The sequence below is a fragment of the Poecilia reticulata genome, linkage group LG22 (assembly GCF_000633615.1).
Source record: "Poecilia reticulata strain Guanapo linkage group LG22, Guppy_female_1.0+MT, whole genome shotgun sequence".
NCBI lineage: Eukaryota > Metazoa > Chordata > Actinopteri > Cyprinodontiformes > Poeciliidae > Poecilia > Poecilia reticulata.
In genome coordinates this window covers 21,356,146-21,378,771 of record NC_024352.1, presented here as the reverse complement: position 1 = coordinate 21,378,771, position 22,626 = coordinate 21,356,146, and the positions used below count along the sequence as shown (strand labels likewise).

The following is a 22,626-nucleotide window of genomic DNA, read 5'->3' as shown; positions in this document are numbered from 1 at the left end:
TGTTTCGTTTCCGTGTGAATGATTGACGTGTCTGCGTGGCGTGAGGATGCTCTCAAGGTCGAGATGAAAGGTTCGGTTCTGACAGGATCAGATGGTGGGATTCTGGTCCCTCAGTGTTCAAATCTGTTGCTGCAGAGATTTCCCCTTCGCTTTAAACAGGTTGCAGCTCCCTGCTGCTGCCGTAGGAAACCTGGGGTCAGACGTTGCGCCTTAAAGTTGTCTGTTGCTTTAAAAAAAGAATCCTGTTGCTGTGGTTTTACTAAAATACCCCAAAATAATGTTGATTAAAACCTTGTTGATTAAAACCTTAAAGGTCAGTGGTTCTGACAGATATTAATATACAGAGTATAAAAAGACAAATATTTTTTTTCTTGCTGTCTGACATTAAATCAGAGTTAATATTTAGAGTTTAGGTCAACCAGGATTTTTAAAATTATATTTATTTGATAAATGCCAGAATAAAAGGAGACAGACAGAAATCTTATGTTTTTAACTCATATTTTGGTTGCTGTGTTTATAATGTTTTATCAAAACAGATCTCTCTTATAAATTATAGGTTGGATGTTAATGAAACAATAAATGTCAAAACATATTAATTGAGTCATATGCTTATAAAGTAACCTTTAAATAATTTGTGAAATCCCAGACAATGATGTTTTTGTATGTGACAAAATGAAAAAAAAAATCACTATAGACATCCAAAGATAAACATATTTAGGTGTGAAGTGTGTTAACTAGCTACAGAAAAAAAGCAAAAATCCTTGTGAAAATGTTAGCTGAAGTTGCTAAAAGAGTGAAGCAAATAATGTTTCAACTTGGACTAAAAAAAACACTCGGTGAGGAAGAAACCATATATTAAAAAACTAGATTTGAGGACTGGAAATACAAATCTGGGAGAAATATCCCGCAGTCTGATGAAGCTAAAATGTGTTTGTCAGGAAAGGAAGCTAAGCTTTACATGATAACAAATTTTACTAGATGATAAATTATCCTGAAATGAATTGCGATAAATGATAATATCGTTGTTCTGAGACGATTTTCAAGTGATATTTAACAAATTTGAGAGGTTGTAATGAAAATACAGCCTCTCAAATTTCTAAAGAACATTTCAAACTGGAACTGGAAGACATTTTGAATATCCAAAATAAATAAAAAGACAAAATAACCAGTAAATTGGATACTGAAGTCTCTGTGATAAAAATTAGCCTTAAAAATGGGGCTTATTGAGACCAGAGTGAAGCTTTTGTTCATCCGGTCTTTGATAGAAAGTGAAAGTCAAAAAGAACAAGTAATTATGTGAACAATTATTGAGCTCGTTTTAATTGATCATGATATTAATTGCAACAGGCCTAGTGGAAGCATCATGTTCATCTAAACGTCTAAAACTCTAGCTTGGGTGCAAATCCATCTTCCAGATCGACAGAGACGCCTAATCATAGCATGAAACGATGATTAACGATTAATCGATAATTAAATTAGTTAATGATTATTTTAATAATCGATTCTTCACGATTAATCGCTTCAACCCTAATATAGTGTATATAAATATCTGGTTGCTTCTGTGATTTAATCTCTTAGGCAGAGTTATGGCATGGCTGGCAGTCTTTATTTTCAGGGTTGGTCATTTACAGGTCAGAGAGTTAGAGTCTCTACTGAAGCAACAGAAACCGGGTCAGCATGTCTCTGCTCCAACTCTGTTTATATTTCAAAAACAACAAAGTCCCATAAACACCACAGGGAGCAGAAGAACACAGGCAGCCAGCTGGGCTCAGTGCTGAAATGTCCCACAGTGTCATGTGTTAAAAGCTCCTTCCCACGTTCACACAGACCAGATTTTCCCAGCCGGTACTGGGACTTGAACCAGCAGCCTTTTGACTATGAGCTAGCAGGCTGCTGCTGCTGCCTCCTCTAGGGGTTGCAGTGATCTTGCTGCAGCACGTTAAAGGTCAGCTGGTGCAGCCCTGGGAACAGAGAAACGGTTTAAATGTAATTAAAACATCCATGTTGTGAACTGCAGAGCTGCACTTGTGGATCCCTGCCAGGCAGCTGCAGAAAATCTGCATATAAGGCCCAGATTGTTGACTCCAAAGTAACTGCATGCCAAAAAATCCCAACACAAAATCAAGCAAATAACATTGCAAAAAATTTTTATTGTATTTTTTTTTCTAAGTGGATATTTAATATCCACTTTCAAGAATTTTCAAAACTTGGAAGGGATTTTTATGCCAATGTATTAGTAAGTAAAATAAAATAAAAGGCAACATAAATTTCCACCAAAGCCTTCAGAAATTTAGTGATTTATCGAAAATATTTTTGAGTTCCAAAAGTAAAACATTTTCAACATTTGAAACAATTCCCAATTTTTTTTGTAGATTAATCTGAGATTAATCTGAAACTTTTTGAGTTTTTTGGCAGAAATGTACTCCGGCAAACTCCAAAACTCCAGACGTCATGTTTGTTTTGCTAACAGGAAGCCGCTGTTGTTTTGAAGGATTGTGATTGGCTGACAGGTTTTAGCTTTGCGCCACACTGCCCCCTATGGGTTTGGCATATTTAAAACAACCTTCAGCGGCGGATTTGATGGAAATGCGGTTTTATTTTTGAAACAACGTGGCGGAGACATTCGTTATCATTTATGTGCAGTTCTGTGTGTTTGTGTGGAGATAAAACTGTGATTTTTTTTACTCTGCTCTTTATTTTGTCTAGTTGCCTCTAAGATACGATACTTGCAAGAGTATCACAACCGTGTGCAACACAATATTTACCCTGTGCCCTCCGGAACAGACATTGCAAACACACTGAAATACTTTTCCCAAACCCTCCTCAGGTAAGTACTCTGAGTGCATAGTAAGTATACATGAAGTTCAACACATTAGATTATTCCACACACTGCTGAAAGGGATGACAGTGACACCATACCGAGCAGGACAGGAAGTGGAGTTCGATTCGTAAGGAAAGCCGCGTATTTGAGTCTTTTCAGGGTGTTGGCGTGGAGGTAGATGGTGACGTTTACTGATTCAGTGCTCAGCTGCCATGAGTTTTCCCTCGCCTCGTCGTTCCCAGGGGGGTGAGGGGCTGCTGCTCTGACTGTGCAGCCGGAGGGTCAGGCTGCTCTCTTGGGTGCTGTGAAGAAGGAACAGTGTGTTATTTCCTTCTCCGGAGGGGTCAAGCAGGCAGCCATTTTAGACACATCCCATTTTATGATGTGTCATTTCCTGATTTTTGTTATCTCAGTTGCAGGGATTTGAGTTTTCCTGGCTGGCTCTTCTCTTTTTAGCTAACATTAGCCAAAAAATGGCACTGGAGGGTGACTTTGCATGCTCCACTGAAATTATTATTATTATTATCAGCTTATGGTGCAATCTGTTAGAGATTGGCAGCTGGCCTCGATTCTCCACTTTATTCCTCAGGATTATTCCTCTGCTGGAAGCTTCCAGCACAAATCAAATCCACCTACACTGTGAAAACACAAAATCTTACCAAGTATTTTTGGTCTAATTTTTAGTGCAAATATCTAATTGCACTTGAAATAAGAGAAACCAACTCGAAATTAACTTTTCAGCAAGATATAGAGGCTTGTTTTAAGTCAATAATTCCTTAATATCAATTAGAAATGACCAGATCCATTGGTAGACTCTTTACTTATTATATGGGAAACTTTTCTTGTTATAAGTGTAATAATCTCCCAATGGAACTAGTACTTTTTCATCAATATTAATGAATTATTAAGTTAAAATGAGCTCCTGTATTTTGCTGAAAAGTTGCCGGTAAGTTAGTTTTGTCTTATTTCACGCGCACTAAGACATTTGCACTAGAAACCAAAAATACTTGGTAGGATTTTGTGTTTCTGCAGTGTGAAGTCGGTTTTTGTCAGTCAGCCTCAGCACAGCTTTGATGTCTTCCTTTGGAGCGGCCTCTTAGCCTCAGATATGCAGAGTAAATCCCTCTGCCCACCATTAGACGAGCCGAGTTCCTCTGCTGGGACTCGGGGATCCTCCGTACACCTGCGCTTCCAGCAGCCGGGCGTGCAGGAAACCAGAAAAAAAAAAAACAAAGACGGGCGGAGGGAGCATTTATGGTTGAAGAAAAACTGAAAGTGGAGTTGGCAGCTGATTCCTACGAGCTAATGATTATTTTAGTTATCAAATATTCTGACGATTAATCGATTATTCGGATAAAAAAATTAGGCATATTCTGTAGATTTTCCATTTAAGGCTTATTTATGCAATACTAGAAATACATTAAAAGATGGACATTATTTATTTAAAATAGCAATTATAAATAATAAAATACACAGTTTAAAATTGAACAACATAGTAACATATTTTTAGTATATTCTAGATCATTTGTAACAAATTATTAATAAATGGACAGCAAAAAGTTCTTAAGAGATTTTGAACTATGTAAAGTTAAAATACCACCTGAGGAGTTTTGGACAGAATATATTTACAGAAAAATATGTTGTTGTTTATTAACCATTTATAATGCAAAATGTGCATTTTTCTACATTTTTGGCTTAATTAGAGTTTTGAGTGTGTTGGTCTTTCAGATGATTACTTTTTATTTACTCCACTTAATAATTAATCAATTACTAAATTAGTTGATGATTATTTGAGTAACAGATTAATCAAGATTTGCAGTTGATTCATACAAGGGCTGCTTCTCTGGATTATATTTCATATAAATTATTCTGGTCATTAATTGATTAATCAATAAAAAATGTTTCATATTTTGCTGATTTTTCATTTAAGGCTTATTTATACAATATTAGAAATACACTGCTCAAAAAAATAAAGGGAACACTTAAACAACACAATATAACTCCAAGTAAATCAAACTTCTGTGAAATCAAACTATCCACTTAGGAAGCAACACTGATTGACCCGACGAGGGTCCCCGTTGTCAATCAGTGTTGCTTCCTAAGTGGACAGATTTTTTGAGCAGTGTATATTAAAAATAGCAAATTAACATTATTTATTTTAAATTCCTATTCTAAACAAGAACATACACATTTTATTGCCTAAAATGTTTGATCATTTTTATAACTGCTAGTTGATTATTTTTGGATTTTGATCATTATTATTGATAATTGGATAGTAATTGATATATTACTAAATTAGTTGATGATTATTCAAATAATCGATTCATCGTGATTAATCCGATTAATCGTTTCAGCCCCTAATTCAGTTAGCTGCAGAAAAGAATGATTTTTTTGCATCTGTTTCCTGGAAGATGAGGGAAATCAGGGCTTTCTCCAACACTTTAGACTTGATTGTAGCCATTCCCACACGAACAGGTCCATCACTGCACATATAGTGAGCACTGCAGAGTTTTACAGTGTATGTATGTCATGTTTCTGTATCAGTGCATTCTACATGTGTTTGGTGTCCTTTCTGTTTGCAGTTCTTTCTGTTGTCTGTATGCGTGGGTGTGTGTGTGACTCATAAGTGTTTTTTCTGTTTGTATACGTCCACTGTGTGTGTGTATGTGTGAGAGAGAGAGTGTGTGTGACTTTATGTCCGTGTTCATTGTTCAAATTAATGATGTTTTCTCTCTGATGAACGGGCAGTGAAAAAGTTATACTCTGAGCTGCAGGCTCTCGTTCACACAGTTTGAGCCAACACTGCAAAAACACAAAATATCACCAAATATTTTTGTCTAGTTTCTCCTGCAAATATCTTAGTACACTTAAAATTAACCAAACAAACGTACAAGGAACTGTTTATCAAAGTAAAGGAGTTTATATTAAATACTGGTTCCACTGGCAAATTTTTCCCTTATAAAATGGAAAAATCAGTTTGTAATAAGTTAGAAAACCTGGCATTTTTTATTTTTATTAATATTAAAAAATACTGACTTAAAAGTGACCTATTGTGGTTACTTGAACAGGTTAGTCTATTGACTAAATTAAATATGTTCTTTAATTTTTTTTGCACAAAATTGTTCTTAGATAATGAGCTGCTTTGGGGCATCTTATCACTTTAAATCCTAATAAGCTGCTGTTGGCCACGCCCCCAGCTCAACGTTTACACTCGTATGTGAAAATGGCTGCTAAAAGATGCACAATTATACGACCGCTCATCTTCGAAAAGCAGAAGTGGAGCCTCCTGCATAACCAACAAGAATGATGCAAGTGGTTTCTGGACGGTAAGTCGCCAAGAAAGGATTTCTCTTTTCCAGCAGCCATTGTACGGCACATACAACGGTAAAACCAACTGACCAAACGTGCTGGTCCTCTGCTCGGGTTTGAATTTGACTTTATTGAACATGGCGTAATAAAAGAATTAACGTTAAATACAAACAAAAGAAATTTAAAACAAAAGCAAACAAACAAAAGAAGAACAGTATTAAAGTACATTTACATGTTAAAATGAGTGGGTAGAAGTATGAACTTATTTTTACACCCACTCCTCTCTTACATCTTTAGCATCATCTAATAAGTTACTATTCATGTTAACTTCAGTATAACTTGGGTTGCTAGGGAACGGGCCGGGCTCTGCTGGGGTTGCTAAGTTACGGGCCAGGCTCTGCTGGGGTTGCTAGGGAACGGCAGTGGTGACTGACTTGTGCAGTTACATTCTGGAGATTTTTGAAACAAGTTGTTTTTTTAGACACCAAACAATATTAGCTTGATGGCAAGAAAATTAACTTTTTTAAAATTTTTTCAAGCACTTGGGTTGTTTTTAAACTGTTAAAACACAAAATGTTACCAAGCATTTTTGATCTAGGTTCTTGTGCAAAATGTCTTAACTCACGTTAAACAAGACACAGCTGACTTACAAGTAACTTTTCAGTAAAGCAGAGAAGCTTTTTTTTTTTTAAGTAAATAACTCCTTAATGTTGATGAAAATGTTCTAGTTCTGTTGGTAGATTATTTCACTTATAATATGGGAAAAATGTCTTTTAAGTTAAATAATCTGCCAATGGAATTAGTACTTTTTAAATCAATATTAAGCAATTATTAACCTAAAACAAGCTTCTATATTTTCTGAAAAGTTACTTATAAGTTAGTTTAGTCTTACGTCAAGTGTACCAAGACAAGAATCTAAACCAAACATACTTAAGATTTTGTGCTTTTGCCGTGTAGAAGCAGTAGACGGATACAAAAACGTGCAAAATGTTCCCTCTTTAACACAAACTCCTATTTGCTGAAAAGTTACCATTAAATTAATGTACTAAAACATTTGCAGTAGAATCTAGAAAACCACCTGGTGTGGTTTTGTGTTTTTGCAGTGAACAGAGTCTCGGCTCTTGCAGAGTATAACTTTGAGGGGATCAGTCCGATGCTGTATTGTATGTTCTGCTGTTACATGTAAAAACTGCCTCCCCTTTCTCACTTGCCTCGGACTCTAGCTGCTGTAAGTCTACTTTTTTGAGTGACCTTTAAGACAAAGTAGATTTAAAAAGAAAATCTGGGCTCTTGTCATTTAAATCCCAATCATTTTTGCCTGATAGAATAGAGTTTATAATGTGAATTAAAAAAATAAGAGCAATGCTCTCTGGCCCTCCCCTCTTTCCTCCCTCCACACTCAACCCGACTAGTTTTTGCTTTTGTTCTCCTTCTCCCAAAGTCCAATTTGTCCACCACCTTCCCCAGGGGACAGCAAACACAATTGTCCATCCTGCATTAGCTCACAAACATGATGCTACCAGTCATCTCCCCCCTTCTGATACAACCTATTCCTTTGTCATTAATTCTCTACTGTAGATTAGTCGTTACATTTATTTTAGAAACCTGAATCCATATGCCTGTTGGATCTCATTATTTCTCCTGATGATACTGGTGCAGTATCATAACGTATGCATACGGACATTATTTCTCTGGTGCAATAAACATGTGCTGTGACCTCGGAGCACTTGATCTAACCTCACACACATGTTTATTATTGGCTCAAGCATGTTTCAAAAGTGTCACCTCTGTATTTTCCCGAACCAATCTGGTGTCACTCCCATCCTTGACAGCCCCACAAAACATGGAAAAATTCATTTTAAATTGCAAAACTCCACCTCCAATTGGCGTTTATTTTTGCACGGCATCTGCAGGCTTTGCTTGATTGGACTACGGCAGCCATTGAGGGACAGTCCTTTGCGCTGTCCCTTTTTGGAGAAGTATGGGGTTGCCACTGAAAACATGCCATTTTTTATATTTTTGCTCCTTGTCACCAGATACGCATGAGATGCAGTGATCATTTGCAGTTTGTGCTCATGTTTTTCTTTTTATATTTTGTTTTGCAAGTCAAAACGAGATGAATTGAATTTAAGCCACTCTGACCGGATGAAGCAGGGAAAAAAAAAACATTTTGTTTTTACCCGTGTCTTTCAGCGACACGCCAACAGTGAGACACTGCATCCTATGTGGGGTTTATCTGGGTTTGTTTTTTTCTATTTACGCTGTCTCTGTAGTGCCATTTCAATGTAATGTGCTGTTTTTTTGTGTCTTTGTTGTCTCTTTTTTTCCCTTGTTCCCCTCTCCTACCCTCCCTCCCCTCCCCTCCCGCCCCCGGAGCAGCATTCTGTCCCGCACAGGCAGGAAGGAGAACCAGGAAGCTTCCAATTCGGCCGTGCCCATGACCATGTGTCTTTTTCCTGTGCCATTCCCACTCACCCCATCTCTAAGACCACAAGTCAGTTCCATCAACCCTACAGTTACTCGCTCCCTCCTTTACAGCGTTCTGCGCGATGCCCCGTCAGACCGCGGGGGGCAGGGGCAGCAGAGTCGGGACGCTCAGCTCTCAGAGTACCCCTCTCTGGACTATCAGGGCCTCTATGTGACCCTCGTGACCCTGCTTGACCTGGTGCCCCTGCTGCAGCACGGTCAGCATGGTGAGTCAAGGCCCCAGTGCTCCACTGTTTGTCATCATCATCCTCGAGCCGCCTGGCCTGCATGAAGCCACTGCTGCTTTTTTTGGCCTCGTTTTTGGAGAGAAGTCCTGCTGAGGATCTTGAGGGATGCATGGGGTGCTTGGGAGCACGCTGGATCCTGTCAACTTTTCATAAGCCATTGGATAACCCAGACATAATTAAGTCTTCTCTTCTGTGCATCATAACCTGACTGCATGTTGTTGTTATTCAAAAAAAAAATAATTGATTGGGAAAAAAATAAATGTGTTTAGACATGTTGTCATGTGCAAATATAGGCTACTGTAATGTTTTTAGACGCATTCAGAACACACCTGCACTGCAAAAACACAAAATCTCACCAAGTATTTTGGTCTAATTTCTACTACAAATATCTCATTACACTTAAAATAAGAGAAACTAACTCAAAGATAGCTTTTCTGCAAAATTATGAGCTTGTTTTAAGTAAATAATTTAATATTGATTAAAAAAATTGTAGTTCCATTGGCAGATAATTTCACTTATAACAAAGTTTTTGATGTTATAAGTTCATTTATAAGAGCTTATTCATCAGTATTATGGAATTATTTTCGTAAAACAAGGCTTTATATCTGGCTGCAAAGTTACTTTTAAATTAGTTAGTCTTTTTTCAAGATTAATAAGATATTTGCACGAGAAACTACACTAAAAATAGTTGGTAAGATTTTGTGTTTTTGCAGTGTAAGTATGATTCAGAGTATAATTAGGGCTGCAACTAACAATTATTTTAGTAATCGATTATTCTGACAATCTGGTAAAAAAAGGCCACATTCTGCAGATTTTTAACTTCATTCTCTACTAAATATTTGAAGTACATTTAAAATATGTTATTTTTTAAATGTATTTCGGATTTTAGCATTATTTTTATTTTTAAAATAAGAAAATAAACAATAACAGCATTTCTGTGGTGTATGTTTGATCATTTGTAGAAACGGATTCATCTGTACTTTAACATCCACATGTGAAAAGTTCAATCATTTTTACTTAATCAATACAGTGTATTGCTAAAATGTTGTTTACTTTTTGGATTAACTGATTGATAATTGGCAGAAACAAAACATTTTACCACGTATTTTTGCTCTAGTTTCTAAAGTGTATCTTAGTACACTTTAAATACGTTTTTAGCAAGAAATTCAAGATTTTTTAAAGTAAATAATTCCTCAACATTAATGAAAAAATAATTGCTAGTCTGGCAGATTATTTCACTTACAACATGTCTTGTTATAAATGAAATAATCTGGCAGACTAGCAATTACTTTTTCATAAATATTAATGATTTAATCACTAAAAATAAGTATGAATTTCTTACTAAAAAGTTTTATACAAGTTAATTTGATCTTATTTTAAGTGTATTAAGATATGTGCACTATAAATTAGACAAAAATACTTGGTAAGATTTTGTGTTTTTGCAGTGTGAATAGCAAAAGGTGCTATTTCTTCACACAATTTGAACCAGGTGAAGCTAAAAATGAGGGGGGGGGGTATAAAAGCAAGATGTTTATATGTTTTGTACAGTTTTGGCTGAATTACTGATTTGACTGTGTTGTTTTTCACTAGATTACCTTTCTTTGTCTATTTACTCCAGTTAACGATTAATCGATTACTAAATTAGCTGACTATTATTCCAAGAATCGATTAATCGCAATGAATTCGATTAATCGTTTCAGCCCTAAGTATAATCACTCTGCTCTGCACCACACCTGCATCACAGTATTTTATAAAACTGAGCTCTAAAGCATGAAAAGCCATCTTCTAGATTAGATTTCTCTGATTTGTACCTCAGAGCTCTTTGCAGACAGCTAACTGACCTCAACAGCAGCTCTTAATCCTGTTGGTTTTTTTTTTTGTTTTCTGCTGCTGTAATATTAAATAAATGCCATTCATGTAACCCCGTGGCTGCGTACAGCATCAGGATGCTGTATCTGCAGCTGATTGAATGCGTGTTTGTGTATCTCTGTCCTTTTTTGTTTGTTTTTTTGCCCTCTCTTTTTCTCATCAGATCTGGGACAGTCCATATTTTACACAACAACCTGCCTTCTGCCCTTCCTCAGCGACGATATTCTCAGCACTTTGCCCTATACAATGATCTCCACCTTAGCCACTTTCCCTCCCTTCCTCCATAAAGACATCATCGAGTACCTGAGCACCTCTTTCCTCCCCATGGCGATACGTGAGTACGACCTGATGACAGAGGATTTCTAAAATCATTCACATCCCGTCGTTTTTACACTTTAAACAAATAAAAAAGCAAACATAAAACAGTCTGAACAGTGCAGTGGTTCATCACAGATTCTTTCTGTTTCTGACTTTTTGTTTTACTTCAAACTAATTTGAAGTGAAATTATTTATTTGCCTAATCAGGAAAACAAATAAACACTGAAAGCTGTTTTTAATCGACTATTTGAAATAAGTCATTTCCACCTTGTTTTAATTCAGCCAAATTAAAAGGTTTTGGAGCATGAATTAACTTTTTAGTCACTGAATCTATAACATATTTTTAACTTGTTCAATTATATATACATATATGATTTTAAAAAAAACTTAAATTCACCTTCAAAATTTGCCTGAAGTTCATCATATTTAAATTTTAACTATTTTCTTATTTGATGATTATTTCTTTTGTAACCAATCAATAATTGGATAGAAAAATGTACCAATGTGGAGATTTTTTTTTTAAAGAATTTGAACCAGGCGAAGTTAAAACTATGTCACTTGAAGAATTCTAGATAGAACATTTTAACAGATTAAGAAGTTTATTTTATCTTAAATGCAAAATTTATAAAAAATTTGTACACACTTTTGGTTTTCAAATTACCTTTTTTAAGAGTGTGGATACTCCAGTTAACAATTAATCGATTACTAAATTAGTTAATGATTATTTCCATAATTGATTAATCATGATTAATGCGATTAATTGTTTCAGCCCTACATTAAAATGTAACAAAAAACCAAGTTTCACTATAGGTTAAGCAGATTCAGTTTACCGTGTTCAATTATAACGTGTAATAGTGTCTTTTTAATCATAAAAGTGATATCTTAAGTATGTTCCTCCTTCTGTGTGCAGTGGGATCAACTCGGAGGGAGGGCGGAGTGCCTGCCTACGTCAATCTGTCGGCCTCATCTATGCTCATGATCGCCATGCAGTACACCTCAAACCCAGGTAAATGCCATGTTGGCTAGTTTGAAAACTGCACAGTAAATTCCCCTTTTTCTGTTTACGTTAGAGCACAATCTCTGCCTTGTTCCAGTTTATCACTGTCAGCTGTTGGAGTGCCTAATGAAGCACAAACAGGAAGTGTGGAAGGTAAACAAAGCGCTCCTTTTCCCATCTGAAGCAGACATCTGTGTAACGATGATCTTATTATTCTCATTTGGTAAAACAAACTCTGTCACAGAACTAAAAGTTCATTTCTGCTACTCATATATGCAAATTGTTAGATTTAATGTGTGGAAACATATCTTAAATTTGTGATTAATCATTTCACCAGAACTGAAACGATTAATCAGATTAATTACTTTCATTGGAAAAATAGTGTATTTAAAAGATCATTTTAAATTGCAATCCAGCGCACAGAAACACACTATTCCAGGTTTAAAAGGCATAAAAGTCTCAGGAAAATAAATAATACACAAAAAACACAACCTGGTCAAATTTTAGGCCATTTCAATCAACACAGTCAAATATAAAACCCAGACAAGACAAAACAACATCAAAGAGCAATGGAGGGTTAATTAAAGTAATAATAAAATTTTTTTCTATCACTTCTGCATCCAGTTTGACTGAAGGAAGAGCAACAACTCTGAGCTGATATTAAACATTGCTTTCGAATCCAGGATATAAATATAATTAACTGAACTAGCTGGACACAAAATTGTTGTGAAAAACTGAGAATATTTAGAATAGGTTTCAGTTTCTCACACTTCAACAGAAAGCATTCATAAATTTTATTAAAAAGCCTTTCATCAAAAGAGTGAATACATACATTTGGATGATTTCTGAAAAAGAAAAATCTTTTTAAAAAAAATCACTAATTTGTTGATGTTACTCTAATCCTCTCTGGTGTAACTGCAGCATAAACCAAATTCAGTTTGAAGTTTGGAAAATAAAAGTTAAAACAATACAAAAACAAAATCATATTTTCTTTGGGTGTCCATTACTCTTTACCTAAAGCGGAAACATGAAGCTTTTTGTAAACATTTTCTGTTTCAGGACCTGCTTTATGTCATATCTTACGGCCCATCCCAAGTAAAACCTCCAGCTGTGCAAATGCTGTTTCATTACTGGCCCAACCTGAAGCCACCAGGAGCCATCAGCGAATACAGGGGGCTGCAGTACACAGGTTTGATTCCCTGGAGGCCATATTTGCTATTTTATATATGAACAAACTAATTAATTGTTCAATAATCAAAATTTTCATTTGTTCAGCCTGGAATCCCATCCACTGTCAACACATCGAGTGCCATAACGCCATCAACAAACCTGCAGTCAAGGTAACAAAAAAATCTGTTGCATATCTCAGTAGGGCTGAAATAATTAATCACTATTAATCACGAGTAATTGATAACTGAAATAATCATCAGCTAATTTAGTAACATATTAATTGTTAACTAGAGCATGGAGATTAGAAAAAAAGGCCACTTGGTGAAAATAAAAATACTAATATTAGAAAATACGGCTTACGTGGTTGGTTATATGAAAACTCTGCAGAATGAGACAATTTCTTTTTTGATCAAATCAATCAATTAATCATCAGAATAATTGATAGTAAGGATTGCTTTATGATGATTAATCAATTAATCGGAAAAGGTTTTGGCAGATTCTACAAATTTTTTAGCCACTTAAGCCTTTTTATGTAATATTAGAACATTTAAAGATGCGAATAAAAACAATTCAATTCATTTTTCAAATAATAAAACAAACATTTTATTATTCAAAAGGTAATAACATAGCATGCCTTTAATGAATTTGATCCAGGTGAAGCTAAAACTATGACGCTTGAGGACTTTTAGGTGAAACATATTTATAGAAAAAGGTGTTTTTATCTTAAATTCAAAATGTATGCTTATTTTGTTCAATTTTAGCTTAATTACTGCTCTGAATATATAGGTTTTTTTTAGCAAATGGCTTTTTTAAAAGTCTGTATACTCCAATTAATGATTAACCAATTACTAAATTTAAATCTAGACTAAAAACCAACTTTAGAGTTGCTTTTGAACCATAATAAATTAAACGTGGACCAACATATTTGATGTGTATCAATTAATCAAGATTAATCCGATTAATCGTTTCAGCCCTAATCAATTAGAATAACCGTTTACTAAAATAATCATTAGTTACAGACCTATAAATAGATAAATATAATTAACTTATATTATATAGTGGTATATTTCACCACTGGTGATGAATTAGCTCCTGTGTATTGCAGGTTTATTTTCACCTTTTGTTGTCCTCTCAGTAAATACATAAACAATGAGGCGGTGGCATCAACCGCTTTTCTCCACTCAAAGCTCACAGATTCTCCGCTTTATCATCCCCGCCTGCCTTGACTCAACTGTGCTCCAAACTGACAAATAGAGTTGGAACAGGGCAGCGGGGATGGGGGCTGGATTTCAATTACCGGGAGCAGGAAGGCGGCATGGGGGAAGGGGCCTTAATTGGAAGCGGTGACCCTGTGCAGCCCTGGAGGACAGGGTGGCATCCAGTGAGCACAGTAAATTACAGTGCACCATCTGAACATTGAGGCCAGCAGCGTTTAGCACAGACTCAGGCACAGCATATGCACACAGCCATTGTTATTGAGCTTAAAGGAGCAGATAAATGTGTCCTGGTGTTTTATTTACACAATCAGTTTAGTGAGGCAGGACTGAAATGATTAATCGGATTAATTGTGATGAATCGATTAATCATATACAGACTAAAGAAAAGCTGATTGCTGAGCAACATACTCAGAGCAAAAATTAAGCCAAAATCGTACAAAAATATGTACGATTTTTTGTACATAAAAATTTGTACATATTAATTAATTTTTAATATTAATTTCTGTACCGAACCGAACTTGAACATTGTGCTTTATGCTGCTAACGTTTAGCTTTTGTCAACAACTCATAGGTGAAATTTGAGACCGTTGCGCAACATAAATAATTACCTGGCAGAAACATGATGCACATAACTTAATCAAGCTTCAGGTAAATTTCCTTGATGAATTTTAATAATAGAGGAACTTGGTGGTAGTAGTACACATGAAATAAGATAAATGTATAAATAACTTTTTGGCAACACATATGAGCTTGTTTTAAGTGAAAAAGTCCTTAATAATCCACCAGTGGACCAAGACATTTTTCCCATATTATAAATATCTTGCTCACTAATGACTAGCACTTTTTCATCAATATTAAGGAATTATTGTCTTTAAACAAGCTCTTACAGGTTGCTGAAAAGCTACTTGTAACTTGGTTTAGTCATATTTGAAGTGTACTCAGATAGTTACACTGGAAATTAGACCAAAAATACTTGGTAAGTAAGATTTTCAGTTGTTTTAGTGTTGTAATTGTGATATGGTTCAATGATAATGACGCCTCAATATTTAAACATTTTATAAACATTATGCCTAAAATTTCCACTTTCAACAGCAATAGAAAGTGTTGTTGAAACACTTCCTATTGCTGTAACATCCCACCAGTACAGCCTCTGATCTGATGAATAAATTCTCTGTGTTTGAGCTGGGAATCCACTCAGTCACTGTCTTTGTGACTCTTACAGATGTGCATAGACCCGACTCTCTCTGTAGCGCTGGGAGACAAGCCGCCGCCTCTTTATTTATGCGAGGAGTGCAGCCAGAGGATCGCTGGGTATGCATCTGCTTCACCTCTTTTCTCCTAAACAAACACACAAACTCACATCTCCTGTTGCCTGCAGGCTCATTGTTCCCGTCTCCACCTCAGCCAAAGCACAAAGCCAGGGTTATGTAATTCCCCTGTGCCGCTAATGAGATCATCATCACAGAAAAACGTGCATGCACTTGTTCCTCATTTCTCCAGAATGTGGACGATTATAATTACATGGCTTTGCAGAGTTTTGCAGGATGCTTAGTGGCGCTTATGCTCTGTCGGGAAGCTGGATCTGTTGTGTTTAAGTCTCTGTGCAGCATTTCACCTCTAAATCATGCAACGTTTTGTTATTTCTATGACCTTTGCAGGGATCATCCTGAATGGCTTGTTGATGTCCTGTTGCCACAAGGTGAGCATATTCAGCAGTTTAGGATGGATTACTCATACATAGCAGAGGTTTTCCATACAAAACACTGCAGCGTTTTAAAGCCTCGTTCACAGCTGTCTCAAACTGTTTAGAGATTTTTGATTTCTACTGGTTATTTCTTTGGGCCTTTTAGTAAAAAAAAAATATTTGCCCACTGACAAATTTCTTTTTTTTGGTTTTTCATAAACAAATTTTAGTGCCAGACAGACACCCTGAGTTAGTACATCAAAAAAATTACTGTTTTCAAATGATTACATCTTTTACGAGAAGCAAACCTCTCCAGCTTTCTAAAAATCATCTTAAAGCCACAGTATGTAACTTTTATTAAAAAATATGTTTTTACGTATTTATTAAAACTGTCACCATGTTGTGACAGTTTGTTACAAGACAGATAATCTGTGAAAAGGTTGATGCCTTCCACCTTTTCCCTGAGCTACTGCAGCTGTCTGAAGAAAATAACCGCTCCACACCAAAAACAACCAATCACAGCCAGGAGCGTCTTAGTGCTGTCAATCATCCTCATGTATGTGCTGATCAATGTGCTGAAGTTGGAGAAACATCCTACCATTACAGGAAAACTGTTGATCTGCCGTCATCAGTGGCTATGCTAACTACCTTTAGCATTCTCTACAAGCTGTGATAGTTTCTGCCTAGGGAGGGGAATGAGCAGCGCCGCACAGAGAGTGATTGACAGTGTTAAGACCCGCCTCCTGGCTCTAATTGGTTGTTTATAGTTTGCACTGGGAGAAGACAGATTATCTGTCATCACATAGTGAAATAAATATGTTAAATGATATATAAAAGATATGAAATGTAATAAAATGTGGAACATTAGATGAGGACAGATTCCTCATTTCATCACCGAGAGCTAAAACAATTTAAGTATCCTACCATATATATATATATATATATATATATACACACACAAAGTTGCAACAAAGGTGCAAATGATTGGTTTTACATTTTAAGATGATCTGTTTTAACATTTTAAACATCTAGATTTCCCAACGTGTAGTGTTGCACTTAGGAGAAATGAAGTTTAAGTGTGATAATTAAAAAACAGGCAATATGAAAATTTGTTTGCATTTATTAATCATGTTTTTAATGTTTAGAAGTGATCTGTGATGAAATGAAAATATTTGTGTTTCATCATTCTTTATTTTCTTTGCAGCAGAGATATCTGCTATTTGTCAAAAGAAGGTAAGCTTAATATTTACTGTGATCTATGTTAATACACATTGTTTTACTCTTTTTATGCAGATAAAGCCATACATTTCCAGAAGCTGTATTTAAGGACATATTAACTTGTTTTCTCTCGCTGTCTGGCATTAATTCACGCTTCCTGTTTACTGTCACTGAGAATTACTGAATAATTTGTATTTGCTAAATGCCAGAATAATAACAAAGAGAAGGCTTTTTAATGACTTTCTTCTACATAGATTGGGATTACTGCGCCTTTAAGAAATATGTGATGTCATAACTTGACATCACTCATAGCTTGACATCGCTGTGAATTAAGCATCCAGAGATACTTAATTCACAACATTTGAGTTGAATGGAGAAACATAAATGTGCAACGACAGATGCTACTTCTGCGTGGACGTCTGTCTGTTCATGGGGAGTTAAGTGTTTGACATATTTTATTATTTTAATCCTTTTTTTCTTTTCAGCAGAGGTTCCTGTTTTATATTTTATAAATATGTCTAAGAATAATAATATGAAAAAATCTAAATAATCTGTCATATGACAGAAAACCGTGTTTAAAATATAGTTATGTTTTTGTTAAATTCACCATATTAAGGAAAATAACCCTTTATGTTATGTAAAGACCCATTTGATAAGAGAAAACTCAAGTTTTTAAGAAACCTTTACATTAGACGTTGCATAAGATTAATTAACTTTAGATTAACTCGTTAATCAATAACTTGCATCCCTAATTTAGATAGATTAACGTTTACAGCCTTTTGTTGATATGAACTGATCAATCTATTTGATTTGACTACATTTGTATATCTCTGTAAATGTGTTCAAGACATTTTCTTAACTAAATTTATTTTATTCTGGTCTAAGAAAGCAGCACACCCCACTTCAAATGCAGCTGCTGCTACTGGGCCGTGATGTTTATTTGCTCTTGCTGAATGCTCTGCCACAGGCTATGTGCTCCCTGCTGGTTTCCACGGAGACTCGGGTCTCAGGTAATCCTGTCAGGCCCGTGTTGTCAGTGGAAACAGCTGGGCGCCGCCCCGGTTTGTTTGTTCAGCACCATGTAATCCACATCCTTCCTTGATCACTCTCAGGAATTAGATTTACACCTACGCTGTTGTTATCAAACGGGATCTCTACCTAAAAATACAACATGAGGCCTGCACTGCAAAAACACAAAACCTTACAGAGAATCTTTGGTCTAGTTTCTAGTGCAAATATTTTAGTACACTTGAAATAAGACACAACTAACTTGCAAGTAACATTTCATCAAAATAAAGGAGCTTGTTTTAAGTAATTAATTGCTAAATAATGATGAAAATATACTAGTTACACTAGCAGATTATTGACATATATCAAGACATTTTTTCCCATGTTACAAGTGAAATAATCTGCCAATACTGAGGATTTATTGACTTAAAAGAAGCTCCTATATTGTGGTGAAAGATTACTTGGAAGTTAGTTTTGCCTTATTTCAAGTGTGCAAAGCTATTTGCACTAGAAACTAAGCAGAAAATACTTTTAGGATGTTTTCCCACCTGATAGTCTGTTAGACTTGGTTAGATTGGAAACCAAAATTGCAATTTTTAAGTACACTACTCACCTCTTTGTAATGCTAAGATAAATATTAGTGATATTCTGTAGTACTTACTGCCGAACTAACATTAGTTTAGCTAATGTAGCTTTTTCTGCTCTCTAAGAAGTATGTTACTACATGTACTACTTACCCTGACAGTCACCAGAACCTTGTTATTCGTCCGTCCTTTACAAAGTCATTGAAACTCTGATTGTATGCGTCTTGGTGTTCACTAAATAGTTAAGTATATCGTGGTATGAGATCGGAGGTAGCGTGTCCACATTGTCCGACATATTTTGGTTCTCGGTCTCATATGATTGATCCAGACAGCAGCCATTTTGTTCATGCATCTTTCTCTCGCACATAGTCAACAGATTCCACATATTTTCTTTTTGTTGGTCTGAAAGCCATCATGAGTTCGTTATGCATTGCGAGTGCACATGCCTGCTAAGATGACGCGGATCACTTCCGGGTTAGACTTGCTCACTTCCTGCTTACACAGCGGTCTCCAGTCCGCTTGGATCCGCATTCGAACAGCACCGTAGTTCACATTAGTCGAACTGAGACCTAGGTTTTTAGGCGGACCAGAGTTTGCTTTTTTGTTCTGCATTAGAGTTCGATGCTTAAACCAACCGGACTTTCTAGACAAAGTTTTGATTAACAGTTTGACAAACAGGGCTCAGATTTTGTGTTTTTGTGTGTCGCTGGTGAATGTTTTGTCGTTGAACGCTGAATGACGGTTGTGTTAATTTGATCGGCAGCAGCGTCTTCCTCTAATGGCGCCAGATTAGAGGCTGATTAGATTACCATGTCTCCCTTTTTATTTTTAGAAACCTCCAGCGACCGACGTGCGCTGTTTTCTCACTCGGATGTGCACAGGTTTCCAATCAGAGTAGTTAGCTGATTAAAAACAAAAAAAACGTGACGTATGGTTTGGTTGTTCACATCGGAAATAAACAGTCTTCGCCTCTTCCTCCTCCCACTCCTCGTTTTCCTCGCAGAACTGCAGCTCTCATGTCAGGAGGGCCGTGGTCACCTGCTTCTCAGCCGGCTGCTGCGAGCGCCATGGCAACAGGCCCGTCCGCTACTGCAAGCGTTGCCATGTCAACCACCACAGCAGCGAGGTGGGGGCTGCGGCGGAGACCCATCTGTACCAGACCTCGCCCCCGCCCATCAACACGCGGGAGTGCGGCGCGGAGGAGCTGGTGTGCACGGTGGAAGCTGTCATTAGGTACAAACCAGATCTGCTGCGGCTCTGTGGAGATGCGTTTTGTTTTCACTCCTCTTCCTCTCTATGAATGCGTCCAGCCTTCTGAAGGAGGCAGAAATCTATGCAGAGCAGCGTGAGTTTGAGCTGAACAGGCGTCGTCAGATGGGCCTGTCCGCCTCCCACCACTCCCTGGACAACATCGAGTTTGACAACAAGGAGGACGACCAGCACGACCAGCGGCTCCTCAGTCAGTTCGGCATCTGGTTCCTGGTGCGTCAGCAGCAAGGGAGGGAGGGGCGATCACTAATAAAGATTAAACCCCTGGTTTTTTTCCACACCAGATCAGATTTTTATCACTTTTTTCTTCTGTAAATTACAAATGGCAGAAAATATTTATAAAAAGTGGTTTTTAATTATCCCTTCTGTGTGTTGTACAAAGGATTATTAGACCCAGGCTTATTTTAGCAATCGATTATTCGGATGATTAATCGATTAATTGGATGAACATATTTTTCATCTAACCACTTAAGCTCATTCTATAATAATATTAGAAATAAATTTTAAAACATTTTTGAATAAGAAAATAGACATTTTGTTGCCAAAAGTGCAATAAAAGCATTCCTGGAGTGAATGTTTGATCATTTGTACCAAAGGATGCATCTGCAGCTAAAAGCACTTCAAAAAGTTCAGCCCTTTCTGCTCAACTTAACATCAATACAGTGTGGAGTTTGTTGAAAAAGCAAACCCATGTTTTCCAAAAATTCAATCTACAAAACCAAAAGTGTGATTAATCGATAGAATTTGATTAATCGCCTAGCCCTACATTCGTGCTACCTGCTCTGACTGGTTCTGATTGTGCGCTCAGGTGAGCCTGTGCACGCCCAATGAAAACACGCCTACGGAGAGCCTGGCGCGGCTCGTCAGCATGGTCTTCCAGTGGTTTCACTCCACTGCCTACATGATGGACGATGAAGTGGGAAGCCTGGTGGAGAAGCTGAAGCCACAGTTTGTCACAAAGTGGCTGAAGACGGTGTGTGAAGTGCGCTTTGACGTCATGGTCATGTGTTTGCTGCCTAAACCGGTCGAGTTCGCCAGGGTAGGGTCGACATAATGATCTTCATCAGCATCTTGCATGCACTGCAAAAACAAAGTCTTACCAAGTATCTTTGTCTGGTTTCCAGTCCAGATCTTTGTACACTTGAAGCAATATAGTTTAAAGGTGACTTTCCAGAAAAATGTAGGAGCTTGTTTTAAGTCTGGAATATTGATTTTAAAAGAATTACTAGTTTACAAGTGTGCTTATGATATTTGCTGTAGAAACAAGACAAAAATACTTAAGATTTTGTGCTTTTGCAGTGTTTTCTGACGCCAGGGTATTCCCCCACAGGTGGGAGGTTACTGGGATAAGTCATGTAGCACGGTGACGCAGCTGAAGGAGGGTCTGAACCGGATCCTGTGTCTGATACCTTACAATGTCATCAGTCAGCCGCTGTGGGAGTGTTTCATGCCGGAGTGGCTGGAGGCCATCCGCACCGAGGTGCCTGACAACCAGCTCAAAGAGTTCAGGGAGGTGCTCAGGTACGAACGTCTTCTGCTAACAGTTGTGTCACAATAACACATTTTGCAACATTTATTGCGATAAACGATAATATTGTTGCTTTGAGGCCATTTCCAAGTAATATGACGGTGATGGTATAGCAATGCAAGAACGCATTCTCAAAGATCAACAAGATTCACATTCTAATCCACATTTAACGCTGGAACTGGAAAACATGTTAAATATCCAAAATAAATAAACAAAACAACAAATAAAATGACTTGTCCTTCAAAAAATGTCTGGTTGAGACCAAAACACCAAACTGAAGAGAGAAACAATAAATGATGCAAATGGAAATGATTGAGCTTGTTTTAATTTATCATGCGATTAATTGGTTTATTGCTTATTGTAACAGGCCTCCTTGTTTCCTTGCTACACTGGTCAAAATTATCAAGCTGATAAGACTTTTTTTCTCCAATTGATTAAATAGTCTACCAGTAGATCTCATAATTTTTGCTAATTTTAAGGAATTATTCACTTAAATCAAGCTCCCACGTCTTAGCTAAAAGTTAATTGTAAGTTAGTTTTGTCTTATTTCAAGTGTAATAAGATATTTGAACTAGAAACTAGACCAGAAAAACTTGGTAAGATTTTATTTTTTGCGGTGAAATGACTTCTTGCATGCAGTATTGGAGTACCGTTACTCATATAATATACAATGTGATTCTTGAACATGCAATTTAAAATTATTTCCAGAACTCAACCGATGGTTATTCTGCACAATGAGGACAAGAAATATCCATTTGTTGCATTTTTTTGTACTCAGAAGTTTTGCCTTCTGCACTGTAAAAATGCTAAATCTTACCAAGCATTTTTGTCTAGTTTCTAGTTCAAATATATTATTACGCTTGAAATAAGATAAAGCTTTCTTAAAAAGTAACTTTAGAACTTGTTTTAAGTCAATAGTT

General features: G+C 36.6%; 1 protein-coding gene and 1 long non-coding RNA gene across 8 annotated transcripts in view; one reads left to right on the top strand and one right to left on the bottom strand.

Moving 5' to 3' along the window:
* unc79 (unc-79 homolog, NALCN channel complex subunit) overlaps positions 1-22,626 on the top strand; it is a 54,511-nt gene that overhangs the window by 532 nt on the left and 31,353 nt on the right. For 5 of the 7 annotated variants that reach the window (XM_008400077.2, XM_008400072.2, XM_017302520.1 and 2 more), the window contains 14 exons: positions 2,707-2,827; positions 8,510-8,823; positions 10,877-11,047; positions 11,942-12,037; positions 12,126-12,181; positions 13,088-13,217; positions 13,304-13,368; positions 15,638-15,726; positions 16,074-16,114; positions 17,304-17,332; positions 19,913-20,142; positions 20,220-20,391; positions 20,987-21,217; positions 21,509-21,699. In XM_008400077.2, the coding sequence (XP_008398299.1) occupies positions 2,707-2,827; positions 8,510-8,823; positions 10,877-11,047; positions 11,942-12,037; positions 12,126-12,181; positions 13,088-13,217; positions 13,304-13,368; positions 15,638-15,726; positions 16,074-16,114; positions 17,304-17,332; positions 19,913-20,142; positions 20,220-20,391; positions 20,987-21,217; positions 21,509-21,699 (1,936 nt within the window). Of the gene's footprint in view, positions 1-2,706; positions 2,828-8,509; positions 8,824-10,876; positions 11,048-11,941; positions 12,038-12,125; positions 12,182-13,087; positions 13,218-13,303; positions 13,369-15,637; positions 15,727-16,073; positions 16,115-17,303; positions 17,333-19,912; positions 20,143-20,219; positions 20,392-20,986; positions 21,218-21,508; positions 21,700-22,626 lie in introns of those variants that run through there. The other 2 variants (XM_008400074.2, XM_008400070.2) reach the window with 2 other exon arrangements.
* LOC103458933 (uncharacterized) lies at positions 1,585-19,790 on the bottom strand. Its single transcript, XR_532645.2, has 3 exons — positions 19,063-19,790; positions 2,920-3,123; positions 1,585-1,961 (listed from the first exon to the last, which is right to left on the bottom strand). It is a non-coding gene; the product is annotated as an uncharacterized LOC103458933 (long non-coding RNA).